The 15,099-nt window shown below is 38.6% G+C and overlaps 1 protein-coding gene across 6 annotated transcripts in view; it reads right to left on the bottom strand.

The window, feature by feature from the left end:
* dysf (dysferlin, limb girdle muscular dystrophy 2B (autosomal recessive)) overlaps positions 1 to 15,099 on the bottom strand; it is a 103,707-nt gene that overhangs the window by 31,247 nt on the left and 57,361 nt on the right. For 4 of the 6 annotated variants that reach the window (XM_085147380.1, XM_085147399.1, XM_085147389.1 and 1 more), the window contains 2 exons: positions 11,809 to 11,868; positions 3,224 to 3,322 (listed from right to left, as the gene is read on the bottom strand). In XM_085147380.1, coding sequence (XP_085003506.1) covers positions 3,224 to 3,322; positions 11,809 to 11,868 — 159 coding nt within the window. The remainder of the gene's footprint in view (positions 1 to 3,223; positions 3,323 to 11,808; positions 11,869 to 15,099) is intronic. The other 2 variants (XM_085147408.1, XM_085147418.1) reach the window with 1 other exon arrangement.

Raw genomic sequence — 15,099 nt, 5'->3', positions numbered from 1 at the left:
GCTCATTTCAGAGTTGCCAACATCAGAGCACGGCCTTTTCCCTAAATCTCTCCCACTGCGGTGTTCCCAAAGCAAATTCAACATGGATGAGTCATGGATGAAGAAGTTAGGGAAACGGACAGAATGTCACGATGCCGAGACTTTTGATGATGGAGCATGAGAAGAGAGGGGGAGGAGGGGAATGACAGACTGACAGAGGGAACTGGCATTAGGGCAGATAAATGATTTAAATGGTGAGGTGTAGGGCAATGAATGGGTTTTAAGAAAAAGGAACAAAGGCTAAAGGCGTCTCCATCTTTTTCATGTTTTCTTATTACTTTCTCAGTTTTTTATTCTTTCTGCTACTGTTACCTTTACCCTATTATACTCTCAGAAATAAGGGTATGGTAAAAGTCCATTTCTGTCCATACAAGTCCAAGGTACATGAATTACACATCAATTAATTGTTGGGACTCCAAGCTAACTATGAGCACATTTCCGAAAGCCAGTGTCCCCAGATAGAAATGGTGTAGTCTTTCACTTTTACATCTCAAGATGCAATATTTTATTGCTCTGTTTATTTCGGGTAAATTAAAAGCATATACGCATACATTGAAAAAAGGACACGGGCCATCTCTTGGATTTATGTAAGCATCTTAGGTGTATTTAACGCAATTGCTTTATGGTTTAAAGTGTTAATTTAACTCAATTGTTCAAGTTGCTCCCAAAGCAAAACATCTGTGTGCAACCAACATCTATTATATCCTTTGCTTCCACTGTGTTGAGCTGATATACAGTGGCTAACAAATTTATTAAACCACCACCCAGTATAAGGTTTAGCCAGAGCTGCCCTAAACAGTACTAATAATTAAAATAAATACATTTTTACAAAGTTTCTATAGTAAATAATCCACCAATATACACATGCTCTTTCATCAAAATTATATTGTTAATAATGCACATCAATGTTTTTTGATTAAAATACCCAGGTGCAGTTATTTACTTGCATCTTGAATGTTAAGCTTCTCAGAGAAGTCTAGTGTACCAGCTCACATTTGGATATAAAATCATGATTTGTTAGTTGCATAATAAATAATATCAGGTTTTGGCAGATTTCAACTAAATTGTGTTTTATTGTTTCTAAAAAGATCTAATAAGGCAATCTAATACATTTGTTGCTTTGTAAGATGAACGGTCCACTTTGTGCATTTACATTAAGTTTTGCAGTTTATGTCTGCAAGACACAAACTGCAAAGTAAATATCAAGGGTCTAAAGTATAATGGTGGTTCATTAAGGGGTACTTTCCCAGTGCCAAAAAACTGTTCCTCTAGAAATAAAACAAAAGAAAAAAGTGTCTATTTATTTAGTGACAGTGTAAATGCACATTGATGGAGATGTTAAATAAGCATTTTGGAAGATACTGTCAGATTACCACTGAATAAAACTGTCTCCCCCTCTCCCCCCCCCCCCCCCCCCCCCCCCCCCCCACAATGCATGTCAGGGTTATTTTTATGACAAAAGCGTCAACAGAAGAAATACAAAACCCCAAAACAATGTACAACACTTTTCCGATTATTATGTGACTTACAATACTAATGAAAAAGAATAAAAACACAATAAATACTATGTAAATTAAATAGGTAAACTCTTGTAATTGAACATGATCTTTATTTTTGGTCTGAAACTACACAAATCATAAAAATCATAGCTGGAAACCTTTCAGCTCAAAGCTGACAATTACCTTTTAGCGTCTATTAATCTTTTATTTATGAAGGCCAGGAAACCACACCATATACAATAAGTAAACTTTGTGGAATGTGAGTTAACATATGCCTTAACAGGGAAAAATGGGGAATGTGTTCATAAATTTCATACTATTATAGAAATACAAAGATATCACAAGAACTTACATATTTCCTCAAATAGTAATAGTATGTAGTGCAGTTTTACAAGATGCACATGTCGCATAAAATTATTTACTCATGAAAGCAGCCCCAAAGAAACAATGAAACAATTACATTTTTTAATTTGTCATGTTCCTTGGGTTCTTTTTTCCTTTGACTGTTTTTGGCTATTTTGTATTTGACTTTTGATTATCTCCTGTTATTACTTATTTATTGTTTTACGTTTTAACTTTGAAGGATAGTTTTCTTTGATAGTTTGCATTAAAGGCTTGCCTATAGCTTAATATTCAGTCTGCAGTGTCCTGTATTTGGATCATCTCTCTTACCCATATGGAAAAATGTTGTATTCCATAGTACTTCATAGATGATAAATGGCCTGCACTTCACATTAACCCTTTACATTAACCTACCACCTGAGCCACAGCTGCCCAAAAGCTACAGGAGTGTTGTTGCAGTGATGCATTGACAAAGCAGAGGTTAGAAAAAAGTTTAAACTCTGTGACAGCAGGTGGATACAAAAAATTATTCAGGTAAGTGTACTTGTACTAATTTAGCAGTATCCATAACATGATTTGCTTAGTGCTCTGGTGGGATGAGCCAAAGACACTGAACATGCTGGCACACTGAGTCATAAGTGAAACCATAACCTTGTGCAAAGGTTTTATCAGATTTGGTAGAATTCTGCTGACCAATGGCTCAACGAATTCATTTACATACATTTGCTTCAAAATAACTTCAGATATGCCTTGTAGGAATAAAGAAGAGGTACTTCTCTCACCATCAGCCTCCCCATTTAAACTAAATTTAGTACTAAACCAATGCTATCTTACAAGCTGTTACATTATTGGTGTTGGTTCATGCTCCAGACAGCTGGAACTTTGAAGCTTTACATTTTGTCAAATGTGAGTCAGAATAATCTAATGTTATTTCAGATTTATTAAATGATTAAGCAGCCCTCCACAACTGTCCCATTTTCTCTTGGGAAAACGAATTTTCCACCCCTGGGTGCTAAGAGGTTAATAAAGGGTTAGGTGGCTAATTTTCTCATGGATCAAATGGAAAAAAGTAGGGCTGATGCAAAGGGCTGGACCAGTAAAAGATGGATACAATTAATGCTTTAAATTAACTTACCACTTGAGCAACAGCTGCCTAAAGAATATAGCCAATTGCATGTTCGAATATATGAATTCCCACATCATACTAGACAAACTTAATAAGAATCTTGTATCTAGTTGTAACATTATATTTATTATTTGCAGGCTTCATTTGAAAGATATATACATTTAGTTAAAAAAACAAAACACTTTATTTCCTACAAGCACTTAACACACATCCTTACCTTGAGAGTGTCAAAGCCTTCCTCCAGATAAGTCGCACACTTGTTTTTCTCTCCAGTCGATGCGTAGAACTTACTCCACCAGTCCATAATCTCTTCTCCCTGTTGGTCACACAATCAGATGTCAGAGTTTGGAAGGTTGAATAGGAGGTGCTGAATATAAATAAGCCTGTGTTGTTTGGTAAAACCCAAATGATTGCTCTGCATGCAGTCTTATGGCTTGCGTAATATTATTTTTAAAAAATATTTGTGTTGGTTTGACTTCATGTTTGCGTTACTTTCTTGCTGCTTCATTTACCTGACGAGTCAAACTAAAAATAAATAAATAAATACTTCAAAGGTCATTTCCAATTCCACCAAATTGTCTGTGGCTACTGAAAGTGATTTTTGTGTCATTTACGGGCTGTGTTTGTTTGATATCTGAACTTCTTCTGAAGAACCTTTGACCTTTCAAACCTGTTCAAAGTCCTGCAGTGAATGCTATTTGACTTTGTAGAGCACTGCAGCGCTTTTCATGATTTTTCCAATGATCGCATGGCAACATCGAGTTAGCCAAGTTACGTCAACACAAGTAAAAATTGTCTCTGGTGATTCCATGGCATTAAGGTCATGGTATATGGGCGTTCTGAGGCAATGGAAACGGCCAACACTGGGATGGGAACTGGCACAAAGTGGACAAAAATCAACATGGACATAAGAAGAACCGAGTTATGCCAAAAGAGTCCAAAAATGTATATTTATTCATGAAGAAGTTAATTATTCTGCTACCTTGCTCCAAGCTCTTTTTCACCACTTCTTTCTATAACCTAGTAATATTCTTCTGGAATGAAAAATACTTGGTGCTTTCATTGTCTTTTTTGGGTGTTTTATGCTGATCAGACGAGGCCAGATGGGGTGAAAATGTTAATTACCTTCCCGAAAACACTCACTCACTGAGGCTGGAATGAAGTTATCTACCGAGAGATTGGCTGGTGTAGTTCATGTGATTAAGGGAGTATGAAAGAGGTCAGACTAAGAGGAATCCAAGTTTGTAATTTGTGCACAACCCTAAATACCCCTGCTTAAATTTAATACCATTTAAAGTACTGACAAAAAACCTCATAATCTAAAAAAGGTTTTTTAGTGTTAGAAGCAAAATGTCTCTTAATTTGTCTTCTCCAAACGCATTACTTGTCAGTCTCTGGAAAACATTGATTGCTTTGATTTTATTGTTTCCTAAGTATTTCTTTCTTTTTTGGAGCCAATCTGCACCTGAAACTGGGACTGTTGTGTAGGGCTGCACCAATAAGGTCAAATGAATATTGAGCAAAACTAAGTTCAGTTTATTGGTGTGGTCCTCCACAACAGTCCCTGGGTCTTACGAGGTGAGAAACTGGGATGGTTGTGAAGAACCGCAACAGTAAGCTTATAAAGAAATATAATTAATACTGAGTAATATTGAGCTCATCCTATTGATGCGGCCCTCCACAATAGTCCCACTTTATAAAGATAGAAAGTTAATACTAAGCAGAATGGAGTTGTTGAACTAAATTAAGCTGATCTCACTTTTGCTTAATATACATTTTTAAGCTTATTGGTGTGGCCCTCCACAACAGTCCCAGTTTCTCATGTAGCCTGCTGGGGAAATTAATTTTCCACCCTGAGTTAACACATGGGGCAAATGCATGCAAGTGCAAAAGTTACCAAAATGAGATGCATTTACACATATTGCACTGCCAATATAATTTCACGCTAGATGGGTGTCAGATACTGCAGCTCCATCATGATGCACAAGGGTTTGGGGTGCAGTTGGGCATATAGTTTCCCTTTTAAAAGGTCCACGTGAAAAGTTTTTTAAGTGCAATAAATCACTGGTGTAATAAATCACAGTGTTGTATTTTGTGCTTTGTTTCACCTAATTTTAATTTCTGCTGTTAGTTTGGCTTACAAAAGCTACTCGGTTGGGTTTGGGAAAAGATTATGTTTTGATTTGACAAAATTAACTCTGCAACTAAAAAAAAAAAAAAAAAAAAAAAAGCCTACCAATTTAAATGTGACACCAAAGGCCCTTACAAACATCAATAACCTGTTGCATCATGGCACAAATGCCAAAAGAACAGCAGCATCTGACGCTGGGGGATTGTGCATAATGTGTGAAAGGTTTCAGTGGTTTTGGCAAAACCACACCATCTCACACCCTTGGAATGACATTTTTGTATAAGTCAGTGCGCTCCAAAACTTACCCACTGTAACATCTAGTGTCAGCGTTAACAACAAAAGACAGGTCAGAGAGAAATTAAATTTCACCGTAGACTGCACGATCACTCAGTGCAGACGCACAAATGCTGACAGAATGTAACCACGCATTAAAGTACAGGGATTAAAAACATTTTAAGGAGCTTTTCAACACATTTCTTAATACTTATTCTCATAGCACATTATGGGTTTCAACCCAAAATGAAACATACACAATAATAAAAAAAAAAGTAGAAGAAGAAATAAATCCCTCTATTACAAAATGACTGCTGGCATTAAATCAAAGGCTGTTAAAGCCTTACTATTACAGCTATGAGTCATCCTGCACTCACAATGTCGTTCTGTTTTGGAGGGTAAAATATATATCTTTGTTTTTGAAATCGTGACTGATGGCTTTTTGAGGTTTGGATTCATTTTGATTTATACGATGTGATTTTTGGGGAAATATGTGACATCTCGGAAAGAAACCCTGTTTCATGTGTTTTATCAAGACTTCCATTTTCTCAAGCGTGAAGCTGCCTCATCCATCAAATTTACTAAAAGTCTGCTCACATTGGCAACGCCGACCGCAGAGCTACTTAAAAGCTCATTTTTGATTATTTTTTCACAGAAGCGAAAAGTCTGTCCATCTCACTGTGTGTGTGTGTGTGATGGCAAGCTGCTGGCCCTGACACAACAAGGAAACAGCGACCACAAAAATGGAGAATATAGTGGGGACAGATCAACCTACAGTGTGTATCTTCACACACATACAAAAACACACATTTCATCCCCGCCCTGCAACCTTCAACCCTCTGAGGAACACTCCAGAAACGCAGTTGTGACGCATGCGCCACTTTTTCCTTTGTGTGTGTATGTGTGTGTATGTAAAGGCATAAATGTTGAACAAAAGTGCTCTTATGGCACTGGGTTTGTGTGGAATCCCCTTTCTCCTACTTCCCACAAACTCTGAGACAGAAACACACACATGCACACAGGAGAAGTAGGGGGACTATGGAATTCCTAATTTTTCCAAAGTGGCAGGATGGCATGGAAAAGGTCAGCACGTGGCGTTTAACTAGGACATGACACACACACACATGCACGGTGCCCTGTGTCTGAGGCGTGAAGTGTCTGCTGTGTGTTTATGTGCCCTCTGTGTGCTGCTGGTGCCAAGCATTGATGACCAGGGCGCCAGAAAGTGTGTGTGTGTGTGTTCACTCAAGTCCACGACTCCTGATTCAGACAGATTAAGGCCGCCGGTGGAGTGTTCCAGACTGTGTACTAAGTATACACTCTGGAGATCGAACACACACACACACAGAGAGCCTGTAGTGGTCTGGTCAGGGTGTCGGTGTGGTTTGCAGCCCATCATTATGCCCTGTGGGGAAAGCCAGCCTAACCAAACCAGACTGGCACTGCCAAGAACTCTACGAGCAGAGTGACTGCATTTACATAAGAGTTCATAAGAGCACCGAGCTGCTTCATAAAAGCTTTTTTGTGGGGAAACCCCATCCACAACAGAGTCAGAGGTCACAGGTGGGGCTGGAAGAGGCTTCCTTTAAAGTTCACACACATAAAAAGCCAAATCTGACAGAGCGTTTAGGAGCTTTTTGTTGCCTTGTAATGTCAAAAACATACACATTTATCACGAGGGAGCTGCTCTCTAACAAGAAAAGAAAAGTGTTTTTTAGATGAATTATAATCTGCGATAAGTTCCAGCATGCCAAAGTTCCAACAGCATGAATAGTGACCTTACATAATCGACAACATCAGGAGCCTCCCAAAAAGCTGCAATTCACCCGGTGAATCATCTGTGGAGGTTACTCTGTGGAACCGTAGACTGTGAAAAAAAGATGGACTTTGCCACCATGGCATCATTGTTTGGTTTGCCTAAATGTTAGCATTTTGGCCACTACCACCACCTGCTACTTTTAGAGCCAGAAGTGATCATATTTGGACACAAGGGTGGAGGTCTAAAGGATCTGCTAACACTAACAAGCTCGGTTGGCAAGCACTTATTGCACTAAATACATGCTAATTAGTCCCGAGAAACACAAATGTAAGTAACTAAAACTTTACTTATCAAAACTGTAATGCACATTTCTTAGACTAACTGTACAACTAGTACATCTTTTGTCAGATAACTGCATTAAAAAAGAAGTTTGTGCTTCAGTTTTGATCTGTAAAACATGTTGTGCGTTCCTACTTTGTAGTAATTATTTGTGTGTGTGTTTGATGAACCAGCACAGTTCATGAAAGCAGTTTGTTTGGAGTAGCTGATCTGGACGGTAGCCGTCCAGATGATGACCTGGATGACTGAGAACATTCACACTAATTAAGCTTAGTTTTCAGCTATAGATGTTGCTGCTTGGTTGGATATGTTGGCTCACTTTGGTAGTGTGCAGCATACCCGGGAAGCCGGGCAGTGTCCTCTAATTTTATGCCAAAAACGTATGGTCTATTTCAACCAATCCGGCAACGTTGACTTCAAAGCACCCGAATCAAAAACTTTTCCTACCCAAAGATCGGTTGTCTACTGGAGAATTTTCTGAAGCAGCAAGCCATTCTGCCAAAAACTCTTATGGAACCTTATTCCATACCTCCAAAATAAACTGGTCAGTGTGAAGAAAGTGGAAAAACTAATGTTGGCTTCTTAGGCACAACTGTTTGCATGTATTTGTCATTTACTCCACTGCAGTTTCAAGGCAGAACAGCAAACCTCAAGTAAAAATCTGTGGCATTTGCACGTAAATTAATGTCTTCTTTGCTATCATTGATTGATATTACACAGGGCTGACTCAATCTACAGCATGTCCAGTTTCTGAAAGCTTTTTTCATATGCTGTTCTAAACTCATACCGCCGACTAGCCCATTTATCTGAAAAGTCAATCTGATGTGCAGAAAACAATTTGTACTCAAATTCTCGCCAATTTAAAAGAACCTCAGAAGCCTCAAAAAGCGACACAGGTTTTGAAAATAACAAACTTTCTTGCATTTGCTACTGACTGTTTGAGCAAGCTGTGGCTGCTAGTAAACAGTCCATGCTATATGTAACACCAAAGACAATTGGGAATCATATATGGAGGACTAGCAAACATTAACTGACAGAATAGGAAGTCATGGACACTGATTTAGCTCACTGGGTTGAGAAGGTAACCCATATAGGCCTCGGTTCAAATCTGCCCTGAGGCCAGTAACTGTGCGTCTTACCCCTCATCTTTCTCCTGGCTTTCCTGGTATCTCTCCACTGTCCTGTTAAATAAAGGTTAACAAGTATAAAAATAGAATAGATAGCCTTAACCCTGATGCCCTAACTACCTAAATGTTGACTGTTGGCCTCAGATGCCAAGTCTGATAGCCTCTCTATAATATGGGAAGCATCTGTGTCTGCATCTTTAGCTGCTAAATGGTCCGCTATGGTCACCAGCTACAGTAAATAATGTCCTTCTACTGTCAGCGAGATGTTGGGTGAATCAGGCTTTTCACAGCAGCTTTTTGAAAGTCTGTCTGATATCTGAAAGTTCAAACACTAACTTGCGACTAATGATAGACTTAAAAGTACACCAGTGCCATCTTTAAAAGCACAGACACATCTGGATGATGGTCTGGGCAACAAATATGTGCAGCGCTCAGATTCTGGAGTTGAACAGCAGCTTACATCAGTCTGTGGCTGAAATTAGCAGAACAAGAAAAACAATAATGATTTACTAAGCTATTTTGACATCTTGTTTCTGGTTACGGTGTCATTATAGGGCCATAAATGTGTGTTTCACAAACCCCCAAAAATGCCACAAAGTCGCCTGGCACAAAGCCATGTCAGTTAGTTTCTCTGGATCCAAAGCAGCCAGGAAGGATTTATGGAAGTTGAGGTAAACTGCAACATTTTCAGAGCAGGATTTTAACCAAAACTGACTGCTTTTTGGAGAAGAAGTGGAATAATTCTAATGAGAATTAATGGCAGAGGTACAATCGCAGTTTTTAAAGCAGAATTCATGTAAAAGCACGTCACCGATAGGAAAAGCAGACACAAAAACCAGATTATAGTGACCTGACAGATTTTTGAAATCCAGTTTCCTTATGGAAATGAGAAAACACAGAGGTCTGTTTGAACCACGATATATACTGTCATCGTGCACGCATTCTGCCGATGAGACGTGACATCTAATGTTCATTTTCCATCTGAGCGACGTTAGATCTCAGATATCACGAAAGGGGGGCTGGAGCCTCCGAGCTTTGAGGAGCCATGACGCTCCTGACAGCCGATCTTCTTAAACTTTTCCAACTCTGAAACTAAATCTGACTGATCTGCTTTGGAAGCGGCTCTGCTGAGCGCACACTCTGCTGCAGTAATCTGGTAATCATCAGACATACGCGCATGACCTGTTCTTTTGGTTGCGACCCAGAGATTAAGGATGCCAGGATTTACGGCACATGAGAGAGCATGCTTTCTTTCTCTGGTGCCGTGATATATTAGCCGCCTCTTTTTGCTCCTTTAGTTGAAACTTTTCTGATTCTTTTCATTCTCTCTGCTTCTCTTTTAGTCACTTTCTCCCTCTCTCCTCTGTCTTTTAGTAAGAGCTCACAGAGAGTTGTGGTATAGAGGATCTATAAGCAGCTCTGTTGACTTTGGCCACGGCCAGATAGAAAACTGAGCTTTTAATTTGACTGCTTTAAATATCTGACCCTTAATAAAACAAATATCTTTGTTTGTAGAGGAAGAAATCCCCCCACCTCACCCCAAATTCGAGCAAGAAAGGAAAGAGCACTACTGGATGTGTAAAATAGAAGAATGTAACAAGCAGCGTCTTTCTCGAGTAGGATGCATTTTCTGACACAAGACCAGCAAAGCAGCAAGTCTCCCGTTTCATCCTGGCACCAGGGAAAAAAGCCCCACTTTTATCTCATTCCAGATCTACCCTCATCTGTCTGCACTCAGTGTTATTCAACAGTGTCTTACTTCAAATAAACTTCATCTATAGATAGCAAAACTTAAACTGTGCTACTGTCTACACACTGTGACCTGGCATCACCTGAAACATTGTTTATTAGTTTTAGATTTTGACTGCCTTTTTACTAATTAATGGGGGTTTTTTACACTTAGAGATGGCAAAAAATTCCCATAGACTGTTTTGGACCCCATCCAGTTATAGGGTCTTTTCAGCCCCGTTTTTGGGGTAATAATAGGCAGGTAGGTGCTTCTAAGTAGTGCTGAAAAACAGCTGGTTGGAAGTGAGGGCTCACACTCACACCTATTGCCAGATAAGAACCACTGGGCCACAGGCATAAGGATTTGTCAGTAATCCCCTGGCAACTAGTCTCTGACTGGTTGGTGAGTGCTTGCTGGCTGTTACTGAGCCTGTGTGAGTAGGAACCTAACCTGGAGTACCCAGAGAAATACGCAGGCAATGGAGGAACATGCAAACTCCACATGAAAAGGCCTCATTATTGCAGGCACATGCTACTATAGTTTGTTGGTGCAGAAATAAGTAATGAATGTCACTGCAAAAAACAAAAAAAACGTCAGGTTTTGAATCCGAGGTGTCAGACATAAAGAGAAACCTTTTTCCAGACATATTTTCAATGACCTGAAAGAGCAGCATTTCACATTAGATTTGGTTTTTTTTAACCCAAATTCCAGCATTGTATTTTGAGATCATATTAAAAGTCTTTTCAACAAGTTTTTGCTGAGTGGCAAAGACCTTCTTCAATTTTGTAAGAAAAGATAAAACACCTTGCTGTTTTGCAGTGGAAAACAGCCAAATGATGATATCCATTAGAGAAACAAATTAATAAAATAGAGTTACATACAGTAACTTGGATTTAAATGTAAACGTTGGGAGTTTGTTTTTTTTGACAGCCATTTTAATTTTACATCAGTTTTTCTTTGTGGACTCCTAACAACATCCACTGTATGAATTTTATCAACAGTTGCAACCTCGCTAACATCTTGAGATGTAACAGACTTGGTGCATGTGGTGCACAAATGAGCCAAATGATAAGAAGGGAGACCGAACATTTGGCTCTTATTTGGCTCATTTGACTCTTATATTGAACACAATGCTGTGTTCAATATAAGAGTGACATCAGTTTCCACTAGTATCCTCAGCCTGGCGACCACTGTAAAAATTTCCTGGCTCTGGTGTAGACCTTTTTAAAAAATCTAGACAGTCTGTTGCCAATATGAGCGGATTTGCAGTAAGTATCCACTTTCTCTTTAATATGTGAAAAAAAGACAATTAAATGGGAGGCTGGGAGGTATGATGTATGGATGGATGATGAAAAGAACAAGTGCAATGACAAGTAAATGCAAAGCATGACTGACATTCCTGTTCAATGAATGAAATGAATGACAAGATGAGTTTGTTACCTACATGAAGGCTGGAACTAGAGGTTGAAAGGTTAATGATAGCAGAACTGGTTCCATCCGCAAGCTACAACACATATATATACACACAGAAACACACACTTTCAGGTTAGTTTGTTAGAGTTAGCTTCAATATTTGCAACACATCTCAATGATGAATCATAAAAGACAATTTGAAAGTGTTAATCACTCAAAAAGAAGGAACATGATATTAGAAATATACATGAAAATTACAACATTAGACACTGTTAGACATTATCTACTAACATTTGAAGGGACATCAGTGACTCAAACACACAGAAACATCACTGTCACCATCGTGGGTTCTAAACATGAACTGAGTGTGCAATTGTGTTATTTCCCCAGAAGGTCCCACTATGGAAGAAATGCAGATACCCAGGTCTAAGTCATCACTGTAGATGACCACAGCCCTAACCCCAACTCTAACCCAAGGCAATCAGAATATGCCTTTTTTTCTCCATGATATTGGTAAAATACAGAAGTAATAAATCTGTTTTATCTTCCACCAAAATACACATTAGAGAAGGATTGGGATTAGGGTTAGTAACGGCCTTATACTTCAGAGAATTTACTCTGATGGACTGTGACAGAACCCAGATTAGGAGGACAAAGAGCCAGATTTACTAAACATGGGTGATTTACAACAGCTGAGCTGTTTTTATTATCATCGCACAGTTAGTTAATTTCAAAATCAAACATAAAAAATACACATACATACCATGCATCATATCATGCATAATTAGCAGTAAATTATGTGTCGCAGATGCTAGTAAATCAGTTTGAGCGTCTTTATAAAAACAAGCAGTATTTTTTTTTTCTTTTACACCACTGTATAATTGTACAGTGCTATATAAACACAACTCACATGAATTTAAAGGCCAGTTTGCATTCGCACCACTCATTAGTAAATCTGGCCTCAAGTGTTTAGACAAAGTTAGAGATCAGCTGAGAACAGAGAAGGATAGAACAAAGATAGGATGGGAAAATCTGAATGTGCCGTCATCACCTTGCAGTGGTAGACTTTATATTAAAAAAAAAATGTATGGACATGTAGATATTTGTAACAATAGAACCTTCAGAAAAAAACTAATGACTTTATGACCTCTTACATTAGTCTGAACTCTTACTATAATTTAATTTACTTTATAGTCCCATAATAGTTATAAATCAGGATGAAAGCATTGTTTATGTTAGGCTGGGCCAACCTTGTTATTTACATGTCACTACTCAATAAGCATGCAGTGACCTTGTTTTCACAGTCAGATCCCCCCGTCCTGACAGTTCCTGGACAGTCTTGGAGCACCTCTGCCAAGTCTAAGGGGTAAATACTGATGCCTTTATAACCAAAAGCCTGAGTAGCAAAATCGGTGGAAAGTAGGTTTGTGCTCACGGAAGATGATGCAGGTAACCAACGATGGTCAGATTGACTGCCAAAAGTTAACAAATCATAGTGATATTTGGCTTGTTTCCCAACTGATTATTGTACGATTCCTATTAAAGAGAATCTATCTCACTACTGTGCGATCTCTTGTAAAAAGGATGCTTGTGCACGTGCAGATCCAACTTTTTTGTTTAACCAGGTTTTATGTTTGTCATTTTACTGTTGAGTTATTGACTGCTGAGTACAGGAAAGAGCAGCGTAGAGAGAGAGACTGAAAAACTTAGATGAACTATAGGCCGAATGAGAAAAAGATTTTACTAAATATGGAAGTGGAAAATGAAGACCATGTCTGTCTCTCTTTGTGTCTCTGCTGCTGGTGAAACGGTATGTATTATGGAAGTGGATAGTGTCCCAGACTTTGGAGAAAATCGTCCAACCCTAGTAATAGTAGTAAACCCTAGTGAATTTTCAAACACGTGTAATGATTTCAAATTGGAAAACAGAGTATCAGTATTTGTTTGGTTGGAGCAATCTGAACTAATAGCAATAATTCGCTGGAAAAAAAAATGCAGCTCTTAAATGCTAAACTTCTTTAAAAATCAGAACAAAGTTAAGTGGTTTTCAACCCATGTTTAACCGAGGTTGCATGCAACCTGATCTCAGTGAATAATGTGAAGTGACCACAACCTCCTCAAAATGCATTATGTGGTGATGGCACACAAGGCACCAGGAAAACAATGCCAATGTAAAGTCAATAAGGAGTTTGGTTGTGGTGGGTGGACAAATTCCCTGGCAATGATGTTGCCGCAAAAGCTGACGACCCATCCAGAGGTGGGTGTGAGTGTGCTGGTAGCTTGAATTACACAAAATTCTCACATAAGGGACTGGAGTCATTATGAATTGCTGTGGACATCGCTGTCCACTAAACTGTAGACAGCGATGTCCTTGTAGTACTAATTAGTTAGAACAAATTAGTTAGCTACAGTTCCAATATTCAAGTATCCAATTGGACACTTGATTTGATTTGACTACAACTGGTTGCCACATGTCTCTGCTGACTTTGACTTTCATGAAGAAACCTCAGCGTTTAATCATTTTATTTTGCACAAGCTGTGAACTGATCACCATCCCACTTTACTTTTATTCTTTAAAAGTTTGTAATCTTCAAGTTAAGAAGAAACAGATGAAGCTCCACAAAGATTGATTATCAAAGACCAATTTAATTAAACAAGTTAGCTGTGCGCCAAGTTTGGGTTTTTTGCATTTTTTTTTAAAGTGCAACGAAGAATTTCAGCAGTACAAAGAATCCGCTGAAACAAAGCTGCTTGTTGCTGACCAAATGTCGCACTTTGCTCCATTAATTTACAACTTCTAACTCATCGCCCGGTCTGAATCTGCAAATTGGGTTGACAAGAGTGCAGATTTTCTTTTTTCTTTTTAAGCTGTCACTGCAAATTTATCATCCAGTTGCGTGACTGTTATTGCACCCACACAAAGCTGTTCTGATGATGAACTGCACATTTTAATTGGATAAGGGTGTTAATGTCAGGGAGTGTACACTGATTTCAACACCCGTAGACGCACTAATTAACCTCGCTTATTTAGCTCATGTTGTACATATTTTTTTGAACTCCCATGTCACTAAACATTTACCGCTGCCCTCCCCCCTCAAACACAACAAGGCAATTTTGGTTTTGCATCAGTGCAAGAGAATGGAAAAATGGTCAGTGTCGTAAGAATGAGGTAACAGCAGTATATTAGAGACAGTCCCATGATGTCTCCTTATGTTAAATAGTGCACATATTTGTGTGTATGTGTTTTCCTTATGATGTAAATGCATAAAGCATGTCTCCATAATGTTGATCATTCAGTTTTAACATGAAGTTTTGGTAGGTT

This window comes from Neolamprologus multifasciatus, chromosome 3 (genome assembly GCF_963576455.1).
Source record: "Neolamprologus multifasciatus chromosome 3, fNeoMul1.2, whole genome shotgun sequence".
NCBI classification, from domain to species: domain Eukaryota; kingdom Metazoa; phylum Chordata; class Actinopteri; order Cichliformes; family Cichlidae; genus Neolamprologus; species Neolamprologus multifasciatus.
Note: the sequence above shows the minus strand (reverse complement) of the source record. Positions and strands in the feature narration are given on the sequence as shown.